The sequence below is a fragment of the Rhea americana genome, unplaced genomic scaffold (assembly GCF_003343005.1).
Source record: "Rhea americana isolate MKP2758 unplaced genomic scaffold, rheAme1 scaffold_32, whole genome shotgun sequence".
Taxonomy (NCBI): domain Eukaryota; kingdom Metazoa; phylum Chordata; class Aves; order Rheiformes; family Rheidae; genus Rhea; species Rhea americana.
The window spans coordinates 1780487-1791907 of NW_028186446.1; the positions used below are offsets into that span (position 1 = coordinate 1780487).

The window sequence follows — 11421 nt, forward strand, 5'->3', positions numbered from 1 at the left end:
AAATCAGAAGAGTAACACAAGTAACTGTGTATGCATGTGTGTGTTAGTGAAAGGGAGTCTTTCATGGTTTGTGCTTTTTAGCTGTATAGTATCATGGACTTTGCGCTTCTAGGTGGTTGAGGCAACTCAGCCAAAGTAGGGAACACTTTTGATTACCATAAAGTGATTTTTTTTTTAATGAAGGCTTCAAAGAATCTTAAATCAAAAATATACTTAAATGCYAAAGTTAATTTTGTCAGAAATCTTATGCCACCTCCCCCTACTTTATGGGAAGGTCTTTGAAGTTTGGTTCTTGGAGTTCTGAGAGGAACTTAACACAAACAGAGTTTATTGTCATAAAATATTTAAATTTCTAGTATTGTGGATAATTTTCTCTAAATATTGTATAGGTGTCTTTTAAAGTCAGGAAATACAGAAGTACTGGAAAAAATTTTGAAATTTGAACAATTCACAGTTGTCTTTAAGGTAACTAAATATATTAGAATCCATAGAGCCTCTAACTTTATGAATGTTTGTATTAAAACTAGCTACTTTTGGTGCTGGTAACTTTTGAGTTTCAGACAGAAGAGTTAGAGTTTGGCTTCAGTGCACATCTGTGCATGAAAAAAGGTGTGTGTGAAAAGACCTAGTGGGGGTTCTTAACGAGGTTTGAGTGTAATCTTCATTTCTCTTCTGCTATCAAGAACATCTGTGGGGAKTGGCTTTTTGGTATATGTCTCTTCTGTCTCCATACGCTATACAAATGAGCTATGGATGAGAGTCCAGACTACAGTATACAAAAGTCGGTAGAAAAGATAGTAGCAGGTTTTCTGTTCTTTCACAACAAAAGGTCTGCCTCTAGGCTCTCCTGGGACTCCTTTATTTTTAGTATGCCCTACTGCCTAGCACAAATTTGTTGTGTGGTTTAAAGTCTTTTTGAAATTACTGTGCTGTGGAACAGTGATTGCTCAGCTAACCCTTGCATAAGGTGGTATGCATATCCAGTAACTCAGTATAATTGGATGGCTTTGCAGTGCTTTCTGAGACAGCATTATGGTTACAACATTAAGACTCTTTATGATGGAAACATGTACCACAGCCTGATATAAGTGATGCTCTTGTCCCCTGAGGTTTTAGTRAACATTGATGTGATCTTCATTTGTCCTTAGACACTATTGTCCTGTTGGAGGATTTCTGTAACTGATTGAATCTGACAAATTTTTGTGCAGAACTGAAGTAGAATTAGTCAGAATAATAGCATCTTGTATTTTAAAGAATGGTGGTCTTATAAAAACTTGACTTTGTAAACTGGCTGGTCTGAATCTGCTTTTCCTGAGCAATCTCTGTACTTAGACTATTTTGTAGACTTGTCTCTCACAGATGCATTTTGCAGGGTACACCTCACAAACAAGAATTTTTTTCCATGCATTTTTTTTTTCATAGAGCAAATGTTTCTACCTGCTAAATCATGAAATATCTATTCATGATTTTAGTTTGAGAAATGAGTGCTTAAGAACACTTCCAACCTATTGTTATACTTGAGCTTATGGCTAATTGAGCCATATGGCTAATTGAGGTGAGAAAATGATAAAAACAAACCTGTTTTCTTTTACAGGTCTTCTCCAGGATTCTGATAATCCTTACAGCAGATTTGAGAATGAATAAATCTGAGAACCTTCTAAAAGAGCTGTGATTCCAGAATATAAGAAGATTGTTTTTTGCTTTCACTTGCCCTTTTGGGTTTGTTCCTGCCTGCCAAAGACTTTGTTTGTTTGTTTGTTTGTTTTCTGATTGTAAAACTGAGTGGATAAAGACTTCCTTGAAATACGTGTTTGCATCATATTTACTTATATAGAGCTAACTTTTTATAAATGCTTATGGCTGTTGAAATGTTTGTAATTATGTTGACTTTTAAGTGTGAAATGTTACCTTTTCTCTTTTTAAAGCTTTTTGTTGTCTGATTTAAATGGCTTATATTCATGATCATTTATTTGAATTTATTTTAACTGCCATTTGAAAAAGAGTTGTTGCTATGTTCCTAAATAAAGATTTTTTTTTTCCTACTGTGTCTATTTTATAAAATAAATGGCRACAAGGAAGCACAACTTCACACAGCAGAAATAGCTGATGTTGGTATTGACAAGAAATTTCAACAGGCACATTCTTACATAGTACAATAGAATGACGATTGTTTTCTTTTCCCTGAGAAAGATTTTCAAGATGTGTAATGTTTGAGGGTTGGAGAGGGAGGAATGTATTTGTTTAASTAATTTGGTGCAGATGTTAATATATACTCTGAATATATCACTGATGTGAAGAAGAAATTACTTAATTTAGCAAAATTGGTGAAAATTCTTTCATATTGAAGTACATGTAAAATTTACCTGGGTGTATATATGTGCCTAAATTTGAGAAGAAACATTAGGCTGTGTGAACACTCTAGTTTGTTCTGTAAGCCTAATTTTTTAATAAGAAAAAAAATCTCAGTTGAAGAGAGTAAGGAAGTTTTTTTTGTTTGTTTGTTTGTTTTAAGACTTATTTCTGTTTTTTTTTTCTTGGTATTTCCATAACATGTTTTCTCCATCTTTTCATAGAAACGTGTTCCAATGAGCATTTTTTTTTTTTTTTAACTATCTCATTGATATGATACATCAAGTGAAAAGCTGTTTTCTCCTGGCCCCGGTGTAATGCAGGTTTCCCTTGATTCTGTACATTTATTTTCCCTTGCTATATATTATCCGTTAAGGAAACTTATTGAAGAGAATTTAAAGAAGAGTACTGAAGATCTTTGTATGTTATTTTTGTCAATGTTCCTAAAACAGAACACTTTAATTTGGTTCTGTTTGGTTCTGTTGTTCTTTACTAACTTAATTTAAAAGAAGTGATCAAGTGCAAATTTGAGACGGAAAGAGCATTTTTGTTTTCATTCATTTTATAACAAAACAATAAAAACACCACATGTGTGTAGTAGGAATTTAAGTCTTGCCTGTGGGTAATGTGGTGAATTGCCATTCCTTCCAGTGAAAAAGAATCTGCCTGAAGTTCAGCTTTAGGAACTATCATCTATTGCTGATTTTGATAGAATGATCATTTCCAATCTTTCACTGTATTTTTTTTCTCCTCTGAGACTATAGATCCTCAGGCATTTTATATTTATAAAAAGTTACCCTTTCCTGGGTCTATGGTGTAACTAGTTTTGTAAAATTACAGTGCACTAATTTTTTCTCTTCACTTGTATTTAGTAATTTATTGGTAAGTCACTGCATTTAATTTCAGATGTTTCTTCAACCAGCAGCTAGTCTAAAAGTACTGTTCAAAGGGCTGTCTTTGAAGAATGATAATCTGTGATAAGAGTAAGTTGATAGTGTGGAAATAAAACATGCTGATGGTATTCCCTGAAGATAACTTTTGCAAAGATGATGAAGGTCTGTCTTCTGTCTCACAACTCAAGTAGAGACATTCCTGACTTAATAGAAAAGCATTTTTCTTGTGCACCTGCTACAGCATATGAAGGGCTGTCATGCACCCTTAACWAAAGGGGTGGGGGGAGAGAAGCCTTTCCTACATTTTTCAAAGACAAGTGGTTAGAGAACCTAAATATTTTTGAGTGTATGGAACGGGTGCTGTATTGCTACAGAATGGTGTTCTACGCTTAAAAAGAAGGTTGAGTGAAATAAATGCAGTCTTCCTGTAGGGCATGTTGGCTTGTCATTCTGAAGCCAGTTATGGGGATCAAAAAGTAACAGCTGTGGTCAACTTTATCTGTTAGGCTATAATAGCCCCTACTTTAAAATGCAGTCTGTATTTCATACAAAATGTCAAGTTGCATGTTTAGCCTTGTATAATTTCACTTATGTGGTTAAAGATGAGTATTGATTTAGTGAGACCACTATGGACAGCAACCTTAAAACTTGGTAGAAAATGTAAAAACCCCAGAGCAAACCCCAAACTTCAGATTATTAGCCTTTGTTTGTTGTATTCCTTAAAGGAGTTAATTGTATGGAACATAATCTTATTTCAGCRTAGTAATTGCAGCCTTCTCTCGGCTTTCTTGTATGTCAGTATTTCTACAGAAATAATGGATTTGGCCTATCAATAGAAAGGTTGTTAGTCTTTATATTGTAATGTAGTCATGAGTAATTGGAAAAACAGCTGTAGAAAGAGGCAATGTCAAATCTTTGGCGCTCAGGTGTGTGAACGAAGGCATCCATCAGTTCCCCTGATGAGTTCCCCCTGCTCCGTGCTTTTCGACAGAAGAGAGAAGGGATGCAACCTACAAGCAAAWTGAAAGCGTGGAACAGCATTACCARCTCTGAGCTATAATATGTCTGCTAATCATCTGTTTTTCTCAAATTTTCCTTCCGCTCACTCAAGCTGTTTTCTTTCTTTCCTGTGTCTTTTGACCTTCAATGCTTAGTGCTAGTTAGTTTTAGTAGGGGAGGTATTACGGTCTGAGAAGCAATCTCTAAAACCAAAAAGTTCAAAGATATGYGTTTATCTTTCATCAGAACAAAGCTGTTTCACAGCATTGAAAAATCAAGTGAATCAGTCCAATAATGTTGCTGGATGTGATTTATTTGTTTAAMGAAAATTTTAGCAGATACGTGCTTTTCTTAGACCTTAACTTCTTAGGTTAACACAGGAATATACTGTTTACCACTTCTTAAATCTTGTGTTCAACAACAAGGAGTCTGTTAAGTTGTCTGCACCAATGTGCTGCTTCATTATTGTTATTATTATTTGATATTAAAGGARCATAAGGAAATCATTTTGAAAAGTCCAGTATCTGGTAGGTTTTTTCCTATGCTTACTGAGTAGCTTGTTCTGTCACTTCCATATATAGTTCTTATCATCTGTCTTTTCAAAAAATCAGTATGGCAAACTGCAGTCTCTTGTCACACCAAGCATGTGCCTGATGAGTGGATCCAGCCTGCATGGTAGTTTCTTGCAACCACAGAATGTCCTGAGTAAATCTGCTGAACATGCACCACTCTAGATTTTTTAGGTTGGTCCAGGAGTGGGAGGGAATTGGCTAGCATGGTCTTGTTTCCCTTCTGGTTTCTTAGTGTCAGGGTCCAAAACAGAAAGAAAATGGGGAGAAAAGAAGAGACGCTGAGAGGAGCCGTTGCGGAGGTTGTCAGAGGGAATGGGGAAAGAAGTCAGCAGTCGCGGAAGAGAGTGATGTTGGCGGCAATTGCTGATGGTGCCTCCAAGTTCCTGCTTGGGTCTAAGCTTCATCGCTGTCGGTCCTGGGGCTGGAATTGGCCAGTGGCTGTGGCTGCCTCGTGCTTTAAGGTATGGACGCAGGAGGTTGTGTCAAGGCACTGGCTCCCGCTCTTCCCAAAGCAGCAGGCCGAGGTGGGCGCTAATGGCTGATTTATTCCTTGTATTGATCTGGTCTGAGAACAGCCAGCTGGAGGAGAGGGAGGAGGGAATGCTTGTCAAAAGTGGCATTTCGTGGACTGACTTACCATTACTTTAGTTTATCTTTTCAGCAAAGAGAAGATAATCTAAAGAATGAGAGAAATTTTCTTTACTTTCCCTTAGAGAATATATACTGAACTAGTGTCTATTTTATGTAGTGATACTAATGTTTTGATATTTTCTGCCAGGGTTTTGCCAYCTGCAGCACTTATTTATCCAGTGTAGCCAGGTGGAAGGCTACAAATGAAAGACTTGTAAATAATGTTATTTACAAATATTTGTAGTAGAAAAGGCAAATAACTCCTTTAGAAATAAATGTTTGTTGTAATGTAAAAATTTCAGTGCTACTTATTTTACTGTCACTGCTTTGGATATTGTCAGCATTCATTAAGAAAATATTGAGAAAAAAGGCTTGTACGACAAGCAGTAGAAAAAGTAGAAAGAAAAGAATTATGAATAGATCCCTGTATTTCTGGTAGAGGAAGGAAAGCGTATTTCCAACCAAAAGCTTGCATTTGTTGTGAAAAACAATTCAGCTGTGCAAGGAGAAAAGCCACATTGTGCCATAGAGATCTCCAGTAATGATCTGTGTAAATTATAATTAGGTAAATTGAAGTTGCTTGAGAATTATGTAAAGCCTTCAAGATGTCACCAAAAATGTGAGGGTGTTTAGACTACTTGTTAACTTTTTTGAGTCTGTGATCTCTTCAGAAATGTGTGTAGGCTTGAAAAGGGAGCAGAATTTGCAATCAGTTGTAGCTACCTATATTCAGAATTTTCTCCAAATAAGCATGGCAGTATGGTCCATCAAGGCTCAAAGCCTACTGCAGCTTCTTTCACACAGGTCACTGCATTTTTGAAGACAGTCCTTGCAACCTTCCAACAACTGTCCAACACACAGAAGTGAAAAGACACCAGAAAGATGAAAATGGGAAGAAAGAAAAATATCCGTTGTGACCAAAATATGAAACATTTGGTATCTGCTTTCTCTTGGGAAGCTGTATGAGAATTATCACCTTTCCCTAGAGAGGGGGACAGTTTCCAGAATGTTTTTGAAGCCAAGTTTCTGCTAGGGTGACACTTCTCTGAAACCTCTGAGACCATTCCCCAAATGCTGCTTTACCCAAAACTTTAAAGAAGGGGTCATGCTTATGATTGATAGCTTTCAACCAAAATCCCAATCCTGTAGATCCTTGTTTTATTTTAAGGGCTTCATTTGTTTGTACTTGATCTCTGGCTGAGGAGACATGTTTAATCTTTCTTGAGGTATGATTCACCTTTTGGCCTTGGTGTGAAGAGATCAAGTGATTAAAAACGATTGTTAGAGGCATGTGGTTGGCGACTTAAGCACTGAGCTCTCATTTTGTCAGCTTCAGTCTTCTTCATGTCCAGGTCTTCATGTTACGTATCTCTGGTTGTGCATAAGTTCAAGTGCATTTGTCCTCAACAGCACACTTAAATCCCATCTTTGCTGTCTTTTCTGATCTTGTAACAGACATTAAATGTCAGATAAGAACACAACTGTGTTCCCCTCTGATTCTTCTCTGCTGCTCCAAGCAATGGCCCAAAATCCCAAACTTTCCTGACCTGTCTTAGACAGTTCTCAGCTAAAATATTTAGTGGTGCCTTACGTGAGCTTCCATAAAGCAGGAAGGGCACAGACTGAAGGTAAGTCTAGACCCAGAGACAACTGCCAACAGCTTTCATCAGTTTAACAATTCAGTCTTCTGACTGAATGTCTGGACCATTGGTATATATTATTAATCAAATGTTGGAGTGACTTTTCTCTTGCTGATATAGCAACTGCTTCTCAACAAGAAAAAGTAATAGAGGGCACAGATTTTGAGCTGTCACTTTGAGTCAAGTGCTTGCTTGGCAGATAAATGGGTAATAGAATAACCAAAGTCACTTTGAGAACTATGTAAGCTTGAATCTGTGTGCATATTAACATGATAAAGTAAGATGCAGGATGCAGATAAAGTTATTTGCAGTCAGTCAGGGACATGTTTTGTTCTTTTTYTTGATTTTGACCTTCAGTCTAATCTATGCAAGGAGATGCCAACTGGATATGTACCCCTCCCCCCAAAAAAAGAGGAAATATTTAATTACCCTATGTTGAGATGGATTTTCATAGCAATATTTCTGTCACAGTTCCTGAGCTAACTGCATCTCTGATCTGCATTTCAAGGGCAACCCTTCTTATGTCCCATAGTTGTTTGGCTTGAAATATGATTGGGTACTTCATGTTCTCAAATCAGTGCTAGTTATGTGTTTCCCATATTTGCTGTGCACTCCCCCCACACACACCTTGCCCTCAAAGAAAAAGTCCTTCAAATTCCCATTACTTCTTCTGATCACTTCTTTTTTTCTGTATGAATACAGCACTTCTTAAGTCCTTCCTTTTAAGTCCTCAGCCAAGCAATACAGGATTTTCAACTTTTCAAGATGCTGTGGAAATCTCAAAGGTGACCATTTAACCTATTGTATTGCAAACATTGTATCTTTGGTACTATGCCTCACCTCATTTTTGGGGTGCAGGTTGGTGGTGCAACTATGCTTCCTTTGTTGCTATTACAAGCACAAGTAGGAAGGTGGGCATTTGCGCATCATTTTGTCATGGTTGCTTTTCTGGCCAAGCTGGTAAAGAGAAAGCTCACACAAGCCTCCACACAGACACAATACCAAGCAGAGAGTGGGCTCCTTCCAGACCTTGTAGTTTGAAAGATGATTTCCCTGTTTCCGTGTATGGTACCGGTATGGTACTCACCAGCAAAGATCAGGTGCTGTGGATCAGGAGCAATAACTTCCTTCTGGATTTTAGACTTCATGGTCTCACTTGTGCTTTACCTCACAGGTTAGGCACAGAGTTATTTACAAACTCTGTAAATAACTCAGAGTTTTTACAAAGATCCCAATAGCTGGATTGGAAGGGACCTCTGGACGTCATGTTGTCCAATGCCCCTGCTCCAGCAGGGTCAGCTAAAGAAGGCTGCACAAGACCACGTCTAGTTGGCTTGTGCACCTCCAAGGATGGAGACTACACAGCCTCTTGGAATGCTGTTCCTGTGTTCTGCCATCCTCTGCTTGATGCTGCCCAAATAAGGCAACAGATTGTCCCCTACAGCTTGTCACGCACACACGTATGCCATATCCGCGGCATCTTAAGACAATGCTCAAACCTGGGACGACAKAACTGACAACGGAGAGCGTTCAAGGCCAGCATAGCGCTGATGCAGTCCTCTTACTGGAGATAGAATATGACGGTTAGCCAATGCTGCCGACAAAATGGTTGCATGCAGAAAACCCTCTGGCACCATTTCTTTTTCCTCTTGAAATTAAAAAGAGGAGGGTAAGCGACAAAGGTACAAAACCCTTTTTCTAGACTAGCTTTGGAGGATCCTTTTCTCAATGGGTTGATTTCCTGAGGACTTTTCGAGGGCTCCTCTGTTCTGTGGCTGCAATGCACCATGCCAACGCTGCTGCTTAATTCTGACCTCTGGATTTTATCACTCTGTGTGATCTTTTAAAAATGTTAGGGTTCTTCTAGATTTTTTTTTTTGTTATACAGCTTGCAGTAATTCCAGTTATTCACTCTGTATTTCTGTAACTGGCATAAAGACCCTAATCACCCAATTAGAATGTGTAATGATATTGTAAAAAATCCCTATTAAACTGAGAAAAGGAATATTTAAAAAAGCTTTTAATAGTCATCACTAGACATGATAGTAAAAGAGGGAGGAGAAATACATGAGGTTTATTATACACAGATAACACAGTACTTTCTAAATTGAACTTCAAAGAGCTATGCCCAGTTTATTAATGTAATTACTTATTTGAAAAATTATCAGAGTATAATGAATAAATTAAAAACTTTATCTATTCAGTATGTTATATCAGTCTAATTCTCAGATTAGAACTTTAAAAGAACATAAAGAATTATAAGAATTTAGACCCTCACTTATTTTCATGTTCATGTGGCACATGTAAAATACTTTTAGATCCTTTGTTCAACTGTATTAAAATCAGATTTAGATATGGGAGATAGAAATCTCTTTGCTTCATTTGGGAAGAATAAATGAATTCAGGAATGCTTTCAGACATAGATTCCTGGATTTAGTAACTTAAATACCATATTCCTCTGCCTTGGAGACTAAATCAAAAGTTTCAAAACCTCTTGATGAGGGAAGATGATTAATAAATGAAACCTTGACTCCTTTTGCTCGTCTACACATCAAGGAGAGTTCTGCCACGTACCAACCTTGAGGCAGTGTTCTCCTTTTGTCATTTTCTACATTTTTTTTGTCTTAAACTATTCCAAGTTTATTAGCACATTTATTAGTAATATTTTTACAACTTCCATGCCATGAGCTCTGAATTAAGTACCATCAAAACAAATCTCGCACTAAAGATGCACAGTCTGCACAGAAAGGCAAGTTAGTTTTGTGAAAGTTATTGTGTGAAGCAGATGAAGACTAGATTTGTAACTAGGATGGGATCCTTTTGGATCAGAAACTCTGGAATAAATGACTAAATCTGTTATATACTGATTCTCTGCATGACAATGTTATTAAGAGAGCAAGTAAATGTTTTGTTGTCTTCTTATGTGGCAACTTTTTTTTTTTTTTTTTCCAGGAGGCAGTTTCAGCTCTATGGTTGAGCATTGCTTGGCTTCCTTCTTCAGCTTCCTATCTTCGGATTGTGTTGTCTTTCCAGGAGGAATTCCTAATTCTACCACTATCTGCTGTTTCATTTCCACTGGTTAAACACCAGCTTACTGAACAGAGCAGCAACAAGAAAGTTCACACTGACTGTTCAAGCACTTCTCATAGACTTCAGAACTAATATAGCAGTCAGAGGAACTGGGACAGGGCAGTCTCTCCTGAGCTGTGTGTTTGCAGATTTGGGGTGCTGTTCTCTGCTATCTCAACGTGATGCAAACGCAGGATGCTGCAGCCTGCAGCCTGCAGCCTCCCAGCCGTGGTTGGGCATTCCTACCTCTTTCCTATGTCAGCAGCAAAACTGGAGAGGCCATATCCTACTTTAGTGCAGGGACTTCATGTGGCTGAAAAGGAATCACTTTGCCTGCAGGGCAAGTTATGAATTTCCAGCTGAATCAGTTCCCTGAACTGGCTCACTGAGCGGTCACACAAGCATCAGTGCCACTTCCTGGGGTGGAAATGGAGCATGCAGCCATGGAGGGTGCAACTACCTGGAACCAGCTTGGTTTAAATAGCTGTAGAGCGATGCCATTTAAAGAAAAATACTGTGCTGGTTTAATCTTAATTCACATCGAAAAATTTCTGCCACAAGAAAAGATTTTTTTTTTTTAGTTTTTTAATATGAACATTTAAATTCTGCAAAACTACATAAATACATCAGGCAGACTAGGTATTTAATACCATCAGACGTTAGATACCACCAAATCTGGTGATCAGGTAGTTCTATGATATGGATCTTGGATATGATGGAATAGTACTACAATGTTGGTTTTAATCATTTAATTTGTTACTGCTTTTCTTAAATGAATATTACAGTGGAGCTGCCTTTTGAAGGARCACATAATTAAATTGGGATGTGAAGCAAAAAATATGCAAAACAGCAAAAATATGGATCAGCAACAAGAATGAATTTGACTGCTCATCTGGGTACAAAAATCTACTGGTATTCTCAAATTCCAAAGCCACCATGCAATTCCAGTTATTAGCTTTACAGCGCTGACTCTCTTCCTCTTCCTACAGCATCTTCTACTCTCTGCTAGACTGACTGCCTTCTGCTAAGATCTTGGCCTGCTTCTCTGTTACCTCCCCCTGCATGTCCAGTTTACTGATTCCAATCCACTGCCTTCCCCTTCATCATTGTTATCTTCTCACCCATCTCCCTCCAATTTTCCTCCTTGCCTCCAGATGGGACAGCTCAAAAACCCTTATTCTGAAGAGGCTGGTTTTGTGTCCAAGAGAATACTCTCTCCCCCATCATCTCACCCCCAGGATTCGTTCTTGATCCCACCCTTTCTGTCAC

General features: G+C 37.9%; 1 protein-coding gene across 2 annotated transcripts in view; it reads left to right on the forward strand.

Annotated features, from left to right (window-relative positions):
- PTTG1IP2 (PTTG1IP family member 2) overlaps window positions 1-2037 on the forward strand; it is a 29750-nt gene extending 27713 nt beyond the window's left edge. For both annotated transcript variants that reach the window (XM_085310482.1, XM_085310481.1), the window contains exon 7: window positions 1595-2037. In XM_085310482.1, the coding sequence (XP_085166608.1) occupies window positions 1595-1644 (50 nt within the window). In that variant the 3' untranslated portion in view covers window positions 1645-2037. The remainder of the gene's footprint in view (window positions 1-1594) is intronic.
- The last annotated feature ends 9384 nt before the right edge of the window (window positions 2038-11421 follow it).